General features: G+C 43.7%; 1 protein-coding gene across 1 annotated transcript; it reads right to left on the bottom strand.

Moving 5' to 3' along the window:
• Positions 1 to 10774: 10774 nt before the first annotated feature.
• On the bottom strand, positions 10775 to 12734 carry MCAT (malonyl CoA:ACP acyltransferase (mitochondrial)). The gene is made up of 3 exons (XM_009332998.1): positions 12617 to 12734; positions 12118 to 12335; positions 10775 to 11847 (listed from the first exon to the last, which is right to left on the bottom strand). Exons 1-3 carry the CDS (start codon positions 12732 to 12734, stop codon positions 11425 to 11427), a joined length of 759 nt encoding a protein of 252 aa, XP_009331273.1. The 3' UTR covers positions 10775 to 11424.
• Between the last annotated feature and the right edge of the window lie 54 nt (positions 12735 to 12788).

The raw sequence follows: 12788 nt of genomic DNA, 5'->3' as shown, positions 1-12788 counted from the left end.
GATTAACACATTTCCATGTGTTTGAATCTCGCTATGGTACCCACAGGCTACAGGAATACATCACTAGATATCTAGCTGTTTACTTTGTACATGTGAGCATACAGTTGGATTGTTTAACCTCAAAAAGTCCAACACCGCGTGCTTTGACTGTTTCACTATGCAGTCCACTGAGACTAACTGCATCCAGAGAACTGACACTTTGGATGTCCAAGTGAGTACTTCGGCATCCCTGGGATCTTCCAGACCTTGCTCAGCCATTCCCAATTTCTCATTCATGGACCTTCAGGACCCCTTGGAGCTCCTACCTGAGCTCTGGTGAAGCTCTCAAACCAGGAGCTGCCCTGGGTCATCCAGCCCATACTGCAATAGCGTATGTGTCGCATCGGACCTTGCACAAAAAGCGGACAGGGATGCAGTTGTGGGAATGTGGTCAGCTGTTGACCACCACGACACCCAGTAACCCACTGGTCTAGATGTTGCCCTAGGAAATGGAAGAGCCGGTTCAAGTACCTGCTCCAGTGAATATGGATTTACTTAAAGTGGAACAGCTTCACTGTGGGCTACGTACGGAGCCTTGGCACCTGATTCAGAGCTACAGAGTCCTCAGAGTGACTGGGTGTCTGGAAATCAGGTATGGTGCTGGAATACCCAAAGTCTCTCTACAGACATTACTCTTTTTTTCCATGATTTGTGTTTGGACTGGGGAGAGAGACATACAGCAACGCATAAAGGAAGCGTTTAAAACAGGACAGGGCATCTCTTGAAGCAAATATAGCACCTACTATCTGACTCTCTTTTTCAAAAGCTGATCTTATCTAATTAAGCCTTTTAACTCACCTGTAAAATATGTTCAGATTCTGTCGCTCTTACATACAAATCCATAGGTGCCCCCTTGGAAGAAAGGACTGTGGTATTTCCACTCAGGAACAGGGTCGGGTCACAGAACTTGCTCATAGTGGTCGCAATAAAATTCAGAAGGCCTGACCCCCGCTCCTCTTTGTCACTGCTCATCTACACAGCTCTTCAGAAATCTGGATAGATTTAAAATCCTAGATTATAAACATCTATATGAGTAAAGCAGAAATGCTACAAATAGAAGGAAAAAACCAGAATATTAAACTACGAACTGTATGACACATGATAACATCTACCCGGCAGAAACTAGTCTGTAGCACGCTTTTCCCCAGCCACATTAAACATCGGTAAGAGGAGCCTTCACTTCTGTAGAACCAAGTATCTTTTCATTTATTTAGTATCACATTTCTGTGTGTTTGCTTATGCAATAATGTATACACATTAATTATTAATAATTTTGCTTTGTGGAAATTTTGTGGAAAGTTTCGTCTAAATATTGAAAGAAGATCAAGGCTCCCTTGGGGCACAAAGGCCCCAACCTCATCCCAAGTGTAAAACTTAAAGAAAAAGAGTTTACAGGACTGCAGAAACGTGGCAAAATAAATCCCCGCCAAGCAGCATTACGACAGATACCTTTTGCTTGGTTTAGCTCCATCTCTGAAAATATTTTACGTGAGCTTTATTCATTTGACCCACAGAGAATGCGCTTAAAAGGAGAAAGGAATCCAGCCGGGGGGAAATCCCCTTCGCTGCTGTCCAAGATCATTCCATCGACAAAGCGGGTCAGTTCTGTAATGATGGAGCTGGGAAGCAAAGAGATCATAAAAGAGCTGGCCAAAACCATGCCAGATAAAAACAGAGCATCTCCAGAAGACTGTCATTAAGTTCATCATCAGGCACCCTCGAGACAACGAGCAGAGCCTTCTGCCGCAGCAAACGTCCAAGGGGCAGAAGGAGTGTTACCTGCCCAAGGGCGTGTGTGTAGTTTGAAATAATCCCCGACCACAGCTCTGATGTCATTTCTCTTGATAAGCCAGATAAAACAAGCGTAACGACTACAAAAACATCAGCTCCACTCCAAGCTCTGCTGCTGGTAAACTGAAGCTCTTTAGTGCTTTCAGGAAAGCGTTATCAAAATACTGGAAATACTAGAGATGCCCCGCTTACGCTGAAACCCGTTAAGTTTCGCTATTTATTTTGCTGAGAAGAGGACCGCCTCCTGTGAGGTGCTTACGTTCTAGAGCCTGGCTACTGGTTGTGAATAACTCCCATTGCATGAGCAGGCGGCTCCATTGATTTTAGCTGTTCCCACTGTCCACTCTTCCATTTGGCAAGCTATTAATCCGTTTAAATCTTTGCTATATTCTATTTCTATGGTGAGCTTTTTGTAATTTCCATGGTGGCAGCCTCCAGCTGAAGAAGATGCATAAACTCAGACCTAAATTAAAGACCTAAGAAAACCTGTCCAAGTTGTATGTTTTAGGTACTTTGCTGCCTGGGGATCTCCATCAGTTAGTGTGATTTAATGCCAGGCAGGTCATTGCAAGCAGCACAGGAAAGCATCTTGTACTAAGTGAAACTACTGAGAAACTATACTTATCTACTCTAGCTATATTTATCTAGATTTTCCAATTTCTAGGTTTTTTTGAGCCAATATGAAGCAGCAGCCATCTAAATGCTGCCTGTTTGAATTGCTGTACATCTGTTGGGTCACTGAAACTTTCCTTTGACTGCTCTCAAAATAGTTATCTTAGCAACGCTCGCGTTCTGACTGGAGAAATAAAAAGGGTAACTTTAAGAGCGCTTTAAAAAATTTCCATCTAAACTGAAAAGACCTTGTGTTACAAGAAGCCATGGGGTTGTCTTTCATGACTCGTTGCAGAATAAGATGTCTCAAACGAGGAGAATCCCCAGGCACTTTGTCCTCTCCAGCTACCCCAATGGAGCACCAGAAGAGGAAACCTACAGTAACCTCCGAACAATCGCAGACACCACAGAGCAAATGGAGTTTAATATCAGGTATCACGCCGCATTAATATTCCTTCCGTCCTCCGCATCCTCCCCCCCCCCAGTACAAACCCCCAGACTTTCCAGAAGACTTTGCTAAGCCAAATAATCATAGTGGATACTATTGAAAATGGAATAGATGCAAGTGTAGATAACCTGTAGTGCTTAACACTGACCGTGCAAGATTACCCTGCATTAAATGTCTGTAAGTTTTTATCCTGCACAGGGACACAGATGTGGCTCTTCATTAGAAACACACCTGTTATAGCAAGCAGCTGAGGAAGCCATTTTTACATAATTCTCTAGGCGCCTCTCACAATAAACTGATAGTGCTGCTTTGGGTTTTTCTTAATCCCATACATACATTTTTTCCAGTTCAAGAGTCAGGGGCTGCCTTTCCCCTCGTCTGCGAAAATTCCTTTCTGTGGTTTTTTTTTTTTTTTGTTGTTGTTGGACTGACCAAACCAAGCCCAAGTTTTTTTAAGCAGATCTCTAGAATTAAGCTCTTAAGCCCACTTACTATTCAGCAGATCTCATAAACAGATCTCAGCAGAAATACAAGTTAAAATAAAAATGTATAGTCATATTATTTTTCTACAAAAAAAAAAAAAAAAGGATGAGCGTCTAAGAGAACCTAAATCTAATTGGAAATTTTCATCAGGAAAGCGTAACCAGTTTTCAGCATCAACATGTGCCACAGACATTGTAGTTTAAGGTTCTGCACGCCCCAGGACCTCCCTAAGAGCCTTTAGGTTTTGGTCAGTTCATACCCTGGCATCACCCACTAGCTGGAGGCCCGCGCTGCATTGTGGAAATCATTGGAGTAAACCTGTTGGATGACAAAGCCAGCATTTATGTAAGATGAAATGTTTTGAAAGGTCCAACGTGAAGGCTGTTTCAATATTTTGACTTTGGGGGGAGGGGGGGAACCAAGCCAGAACTTCATTGCCTTGTATAAAGAAATTAGACACCTAAAAAACCAACATGGTTTTCCAAAAGTGCCAAACGTGCAGCTTTTTGTGAAAACATCAAAGCACTTCTGTATACGTATAAACACAGGTGTAAGACGCCTAATCAATAAAACTGTGAATAACAGGGGGGGAAAAAAACAACCCTTAACATTTCGCTTTTACATGCCCAGCTTAGTCCAACTGTTAGGGAAATAACTGTGCCTGACATTTGCAGAGTGCTTTTTAGAGAATTGCTGTCGCAGTATTGTCCTCTAACGTGCACACCCCGAACGCCTTACAGCTCAGCTGCCCAGGTTGGCCATCAGCTGGCCCTGATCGGGGATGAATTTAACAGGGTGTACCACAGGAAGTTTGAAGATACACTGCTTCACCTGGCACATGGGTAAGTTGCCTTACTGGGGCTGTCAGTCTTCAGATCCTTTTAAAAACCATGTTAGATAGATGAGCGGTAATGTTTTGTTAGACAAACAATAACATTTCTGTACACAAAGTAGAAAATTTATTGCTACTACTGCTGCTTCATACAGAACCTAAAAAACCAAAACAGATACTGCAGCTTGTTTTACAAGGATGAGCTTTATAATGGAGATTGTTTCCACAGACTACAGCCATTTACAGTCAAAAGACTTAAATAGTTTCTTGGTATTTAAAGTTTCACAGTAGCTTTCTAGGTTGGACAGTGTCTTCAAGCACAACTGAGCGATGAGAGGTCTGCAGCCTAGTAAGCGTGATGCTTCAGGGATTAACATGTTACTGCATGTCAAATAACCCGCCCATGCACATACAAGAAAACGTGGCTAGACTAGTTTGAATTGCCTTTTATCTGCTGTGGGCTGACAGGGTTGTCATGGATGGTTATTAACTGACGTGCAGTAGTGTCCTAACCCAAGATACATCATCTGTGTCTGAACCCCCAAGTACTCACGTGCGGTTCTACCTCTTCTCTCCTTGCTTCAGGGAGGGGACGGTCACTTATTGCAGACTACAGAGCATGCAATTCAATTACAGCTGTGTTCCTGGACATGGCATATAGTCATGTAACTTCTGCCTCAGTAAAGCTGGATTCACGCTGCAGAGAGAGACCCTGTGGGATTGCTGTGTCAGTCCTGTATTGCTGCCCTGAACTCTGATTCATGAGAGATCAACAGCTCTCGTTGGGTTGCGCTGTTCTAAGTTTGAAACAGGAGCAAAGGCACAAGACTGACGTTCAGGAGCTCTGCTGCGTGTTTCCTTGTGTGACGTTAGTGATCAATTAATTCTAAAACCAAACTATCTTTAGCTTTGAAAGCCCTACTAAGTTGCCAGGTCTTCTTCTTAAATATTTAGAGAAATACACATGTACACATAGACTTTCAGGAAGGAACATACTGAAGTTTTGGGTTTCTTTTTGTAGTTTTCTAAACCTTGGTATTTTATTTGACAGTTTTTAGAATAAATTTTCTATCCCCATGCTTTTTTTTGGTTTGTTTGTTTTTGTTTTTGTTTTGTTTAAATCATCAGGGTTGCTATCAGTGTTTTCCAGACATGGAATATTATTAAAAGTGTTATAAGAAGCTTTGGAAATATTTTGAACAATAACTGGACAAAGAGGATCATTGGTTATGGAAGCTGGGTATGCTCTCTCCCTTTTCTCCCACCTTTTTGTTGACAAGTAGGTAACAGCAACACCTAACTCCCATGTAAGCGTCAATGAGTAAAGCATATAATGTGGCTCTAGGTTTGGGTTTGTTCCTTAGTTTGTTGGTGTCCCCCCGTTGCCCTGCTTTTTCTTTTTAGGCTGAAATTTCTCATTTATAGACGGAGTATGCCAAATGTCTGCAAACAGCTGCCCAAGTCCCACACAACTCATGGGGGCTTCGTGCAGAGGGAAGGTGTCTCCCCCTGTAAGAAGCTGTAAGGGTCTCCTCTAGGGGAGATAAGCAGGACTGCTACTGGCGGTGTTTTACCCTGTGTTTACCCCAGAGAAGAGAGATTATTTAGAGGCTGGATGTGACCCTGCCACTGCAGCAGTCGCAGTAGCCACCAGCAAAACTAGACCCCGACGTGCGTTTCCGCAGAACTGGACTATATTCCCCATTTCACACTGACCTCACATTCTGCACCGTCTTTTTGCTGCTGGTTATTTCTAATTACCTTCCCGTTTCTTCCCGCAGATTTGCAGGCTTCCTTTCAGGTGCGTCTGCCAGAAGCTGGTGCCTGCAGCCTTGCTTGTTGCTGCCTTTTGGTGGGCCATGAATTATGGACTGCAGATTTAACACACAGAATTACAATGGGAGGTCATTGCTGGACTCTGACCAGTATCATTAGCACCCGGGTGGTGGCAGTTGGTTTGTTTTTCAAATTTACACTGATAAAAATCTCTTTTATATTTAAAACCTAGGCTAGTGCTGGGTCACTGCTGTTTCGTACCTTTTTTAAAAAAGAAAAATGTTTAAAATAAGGAGGTTGTTGCTGGATAACTGCCTGACTTGCTAGTTTTGAAATGTGACTCCAGGTGATTAGAAAGTCTGTCTTTTTTGTGTTTGTTTTAATGCAATATAAAGTTGTCTATCACATATAAACAAGTTTCTTAAAGAGATTCGGGATGTGGGGAAGACTGAAGGCATGCTGGACATCCTTTAAATTTTAACACTGTAAAAGCAATAGTAAAGATTAAAACCATGATACTTTTCTAAAATTAAACTGTTGCTTCAAATGTTTTGCAGTGTTATCTACTTTATTTTCCAAGATTTTGCTATCACACATTAATAACAAAATGTACGAGACAAGGTACTGTTATCTAAGCCTAGAGGACAGGCTTTATTTGATTTTTATGTAGTAAAATTAGCATATGAAATGATAGTTTATTGGAGAAAGAGGGGCTAGGATGAGCTAGCAAGCAAGTTGGTTGGGTTGGTAGTTGAGAGCCACTCAAGCCAAGCTATTACTTTTCCAGAATTTTTCAGAAATCCTCTAATAGATTTTATATTCTTCTGCCTCTTTTCAAAGTAAAACTTCAAGCTGCCCAGAAAAAAACGAGAATTTGATTGAATTTGGAAAAGGGTTTTTTTGATGACACGTCTTTTTGGAAGGCATGTGCTTAGGGGGAAATAAATGACTAAGGGAAACTTGAGGACAGCTTACAAGACGGAGATGGTGTCGGTGTCACCCTTGCATACTCCACGGGCAGCTCTTCGGACACGGTTGGGTTTCTTCTGTCTCGACAACATGCCCCAACCGTACCAAGGTATTCTCTGTATCTGGGTGCATCTTCCCTACCCTTTGCTGTTGAAGCTGCTTTTCACTGTATACAGTTACAGACTCTCTCTGAGCGAGAGAAAATGAAAGCGCATCTCTGTGGTTTGGGTATTCCCCTCAGCAGAGGGGATACCTGCTTCCTGCCTAGTCAAGCGGCTACGAGGGCTAGCGCACTTTTGAAACAGGAAAATACAATATTTAATGGCCTAGTGGTTTAAGCACTCATCTGAGAGGTTGGAGTTTCAAGTTCAAGTCCCTGCTTTAAATCAGACAAGGAATTTGAACCACTCTCTTCTTCAGTGGAGACAAATGCTGAACCCAGTCAAGTTTAAGCAGGCTGAGGAATGTGTTTCCTCTCTTTCGTGAATGGTGCCCAGATCCCATTATGATCCTAACTGCCCATCTCAAAAAATTCTTCCGGGGGAAGGAAAAAAAAAAAAAAGAGAAAGGTTCAACTAGAATTATTTCATTCAAGCATTTGACTTTGACATATCTTTGACTTGAAATGCAGAGCAAGAAGAAGGTACACAAAGAAGGTACCTAGAGGGTGACGGCTCCAGCATACCCTGAAAGTTCAAGCAGCAGCAGCACGTATTCTAGTGTCACCTTTTTTCAAAATGCCCTCAAGCTGATTTGCCCTTCACCAGCAGGTATGCGAGTTTTTCCCAGAAAAGCACAATTAGCGCATCTGGAACCTTAGTCTCACTCAGGCCAGAAGCTGGCCAGCTGAATTGCCCATATAACCGAAAAACAGACCGAAGTTTCATCAGTGAATTGACTGCTCTGTTTAACTCCATAACAGCAGCGTGATAGAAAATATGTTAAAGTTATTACTTAGTGAAGGGTAAAAATTCCCCTTAAGAGTCTAATAAATAATCTATGCATGCAATGTAACAAAAGTACCAACTGCCAAAAGTTTGGCTGAATCACTTTAACACCACAAAATAATTTCAGTTATTTCTAGATAAATAATCTTTATGCACAGGGGAGCGATGATAAACGGAGACTGCCGCGCTGCCTAGTCCATCTGAGAGCTGCGTGGGATGACTCCGCTTTTTCACGCTCTTGCAATCAATGTCGTATTTTGAATCACGAGAGAGGGGAAATTCAGCATCCAGCACGTATGGAGCAAAACACAGTCTCAAGGATATAAAATGCAGTCACACCAACGAAGCAAGTGAAACACAAAACGAACAGCATCTGCAACAAGAATTAGCACAAACTGGAGTACTACAGCGAGCGGTAATTACCAGGCTCCCCTCTCACCTGCAGAGCTGAGCAAAGAGCCTCTTAGTTAAGGCTCTGCACTGTGACTCAGGAGACCCAAATTTAATTATCTTTTTTTTTTTGCTGCACACTTCCTCATGTGACAGAGTTTATGGCACCTGGTTTTTTTTTTTCCCTACATCCTGTTTCTGCTTGTTCCTAGGTGAAGGAACCGTGCTGACTGCACGTCTTAAATGTTCAGTTTCCAGAAGCAGAAGGGATAGATGAGTAAGCGCATAAAAGAAATGCGGATAACAGTGCTAGGATCCAGGATTCTTAATTATGCCGCATGCCGCTCTCCACCTAGGCACAGACGAGTTTGACAACACGAGACGCCCTTCTGCTCACTTACAGCCATACACCAACGTGACATCGTGCTGCCAGGCACTACACAAAAGCAAGCCCTGAACGCTTTCGATACAGAGGTATGAAGTCCTCCATCACATTTTTTAGCTGATATAAACTGCAACGTCAACGCAAGAGTACAATACCGCTTGGCGTCTGGGTTTGAAGACACGAGGCTCACTGAGGAGCAGCCTCAGCAGCTCACGGCTTGCTACCCCGGCTTAGGCTCAAACGCTGCACAGAAGAAAAGCAAACACCCACGCAGTGGCTACGGTTCCTTCTTGCCACTAATTAAACGGCCCACAAGAGCGCGATGCTCTTAGGATACAGACATCCCTTCAGCACTCTGCAGCTGATGAAGGTGCAAAGGTTATCGGATATTCGGCATTTGCAGACAGAGATGTTTAGCGTGTTTCTCCCAAACGGCTTTTATTCCAGGCAAAGTGTGCAACAAAGTGAAATGAGGAGGGAAAAAAAAAAATTTATGGTAAGAACAATGCAAATAGAAAACAGGTCTCCAAAATTTCCACAAAAAAACCTTGAATAATTAAAAAAAGAAGTCCAGAAACTATAAAGCACTATACTAAAACCAAAATTAGCACCACCAACATGCCATGTTCGGTTCCAACTATCATAAAAGCTGGTTTCAAAGTCACTAACGTTGCGTTTGGTCTTACGAGATGTCAGAAACTTCTAACACAGCACATCATTCTAACCATCTAGTGACGACTTTGGTACGCTTTATTGAATAACTGACACCTTACCTGTAACATAGGAGCCTTCACTGAAATAATTTTCTTTACAGTGATCCCAACCCTTAACTGGCAGCCTCTGATAGTCCAATGATTAAGTTGACAAATTCTTCTGTATTTTACTAATCGTTAATGTTTACACATGCCAGAAGTGGAATTTGTACTGTAAAGGTAGGCTCAGCTGCCAATTTCAGTTCGCAAAAGAACCGTTTAATAATACGCTCCACTAGGCAATCATAATTGAGGCCAGTATTTTTAATTCACCTTCCCTTTCAGAAATGTGACATTACAAAATGGTTAATGCTGTAATTGGAAGTTACTCTGCATTTTATAATACATTATTGAAGACGCGCATGGTCATTTGATTTAAGTAATATATGCTAAATTTTTCCTAGATATCTGCTAAATATACCATTAAAATACCAAAAATGAAAAAGAAAAAAAGGCAGAGTTCAGTTGAAGCTTCTGGTCACACTCTAATATGGACCACGTAACCTTTCCCCGCTTGTTTGTACATGATCCCCTAGCGAATGCTGTTCTCCTGTATTTCCTAAAGCTTTCGGTACCCCTTACAGACAAAGAGCACAGCAAGGAAGCAAGCATACGTTTTCTGCGCACCCTGCAGGTACCTTGCACAGGCGGCACGATGTTGTAACACGACCGGACCTATTTTAATAAGCCAAAGGTTGGTTACAGAATCCAAACCCATGGATTTGGTGCTAAAGCTGTTTTGAGTGTCACCTCGAGCATTGCAGGCGCTGAGGAAGGTGCTGGAGGCAGCGGGTACTCCCCCCGCAGCCAGCCAGCCCAGGGACCTGCCACCAGCCCTCACCCATCCAACGACAGTCGGTGCCGACAAAAGAACAGGGAAGCTCTTTCCAGGAGGGCTCGGGGCAACCCGCTCCTGTCCAGCTCGTCTCCTGCCACCAGAAAATGTACAAGCTGGCATAACACAGTCAAGAATATAGAGAGAACTGAAATACCAGCATTCAAATCCTCCTCCCCGGCACTCTCTTGCCACAGGGTTCACCCTGTCCAAAGGTGCCCCCGAAAAGATCTTTCCGCTAAGTTTCCAGCGCTGCTGCTTTCTGCTCCGTCAAGAAAAGTCATCCAAAGGGCCAGTTCAGCCTACGCAGCCTCAGCGGCTCGGTCAGGGACGACAAAAGCCCTGCACCTCTGGGGAGGTGGAGAATTTTGTTAAGCGTTTTCTTGCAGTGAAACATTTCTTGTGTAACTTAGCACAACCAATGCGGCACGGGACAGCTGGAGGGAAATTTACTTCCATCCACGTGTGGACTACAGGCCAGTAATGATGCACCCCATAGCATTAAAAATACCAAGAAAAGCTTTATAGTTTATTTATAGTTTAACCTTAAGAAAATCATGTTCCTAATAACATCTTCTGCCTTACCCGGCTGCCACCCAGCAACACGGACACAAAATAAAAGAACTTTACACAGACGAACTTCCCACAACTGTTGAGTTAGAGAACAGGAACACGAACGTACCGAAAGCCGTACCAACCGGATGGCTCCTCTAAACGCACCCTCGAGCCCAGCGCAGAGCCCTCCACAGCCCAGATCCAACAGCCCAGTTCTACCCCCGTACCCATGCAGAAGATCTCTGCACCAGACAGGCAAAGCTACTGACTTTAACTTGGATCCACACACCCCCCCAAAAATTTAAAAAAAGAAAAAAAAAAAGAAAAAAGAGAAGGGAAGTTGCTTGCAGGATTGAGGCCAAACAGGCGGCTATTTGGCGTGTTTATTGGCAGTTTTGCAGTCCTGACACAGGCAGAAGAGCCAGACTTTGCTCTCCCCTTCCACACCTGAGGCACACGGGGAAGGAAAACGTTCATTGCGATTACGCGCACGGTGCTCTTTGCATCATGAGAAGCCATGAATGTTTAAGACTTCCTCTTTTGGGAGCACAAAGTTATTTTTAAATTAGGCAGAAAAAACAAGTTGCATGGATTTTTCTCAAAAGGCTACTTAGGTGTCTGCTGCTTCCTCATCTTCCAGAGCATCTACATGGTTATATTGTTTCCAGGCCTTTAAATTACATTTTTTGAGAACGGCTCCTAGTTGCTTCCCAGGCCCCACTTCGTACGTGTAAGGAAATTCTGTTCCTTGCTTTCTTTCGTATACAGAATGCATGGTCTGTTCCCACATAACAGGTGAAACCACCTGCTTCACTAACAGCTTCTGAATGTGCTTTGAGTGCATGTACTTTTTGCCATCAACATTGGAATAGACACAGACCAGTGGTTTCTGAATCTCAATCGATTTTAGGACTTCAGCCAGTGGCTCTACTGCTGGTTCCATAAGTCTGGTATGAAAAGCCCCACTGACTGGAAGCATTTTTGTACGTGTAAAATAATATTTTCGGGCATTCTCCTGCAAAAACTCCAAAGCCTATAAAAGAGAGAGAGAAGTGAGTGTCTTGCACGACACAGGTTTACTCAGTCACCCCACAAGAACCACCTCATCGGACTTATCGTGATAAAGGGATTCCGTTCCCTACCCGACAACTGAGCACACGCTGGAGAAAAACCCCCACAGATCAAATACTTTTGTTTGGACAAACTAAGGCCGTACATAACTTCCGCACAGAAGCGCAAAGTCAAAGTTTTAAAAAGTGAAATGTTAAATTCAACTAGAGGCATAGTTATTCTGAAGCAATACCTGTAAGTGTCCTGCAATGACTCTGCTGTCTGGAAACAAATAGTTTGAAATTTCACATACGGGGTTTTCTATACCCAGCGATTCACAGTGTTTACGGGCTTCCAAGCAGGCAAATTTGAAATTTGCCTCTCGCCGACCGATAACTGATAGCATTCCACTGGGGACAGCTTCCGACGCCTTTTGCATGGCTTCGGCACGCACTTTCACCGCGTACAGCGCTAAGGAGAAAAACAGAGATGCTCGGTAAATATAAGCCCTGAGAAAACACCGTCAAAGGTGCCTTGCATCCGCGCGCAAGAAAGGGTGGCTGTTTACTCTCATGGAACGTCAATGCTTTTAATGCTGTGTTACACATATTAAAGTGAACAGTGGAAGTAGAAAGTAAAATTTATCCTCTAATAAAAAAAAGCGGGAGGGAAACAGTGGTGACAGGCGATGCTTTGGAAAAAGCATGGGGCTGGGAGATCCTACTAGGGGGTTCAGCACATTTCCCGGGCACCTTCGGCAAAGCCCAGGGCTCCAGCGAAGACCAGCGCCGCGAACTCCCCCACGCTGTACCCCGCCGCCGCCACGCAGCTCTCCACCACCTGCACGGAGAGAGACCCGAGGCCAAACATCAGCCGGCTCCCGCGGGGGACGCCCAGCACGCCGCGGGGTCCCGTCCCTCCCCG

Source organism: Pygoscelis adeliae, unplaced genomic scaffold (genome assembly GCF_000699105.1).
Source record: "Pygoscelis adeliae isolate BGI_AS28 unplaced genomic scaffold, ASM69910v1 Scaffold38, whole genome shotgun sequence".
NCBI lineage: Eukaryota > Metazoa > Chordata > Aves > Sphenisciformes > Spheniscidae > Pygoscelis > Pygoscelis adeliae.
The sequence above is the reverse complement of the archived record's forward strand: the minus strand, read 5'-3'. Positions and strand labels throughout refer to the sequence as shown.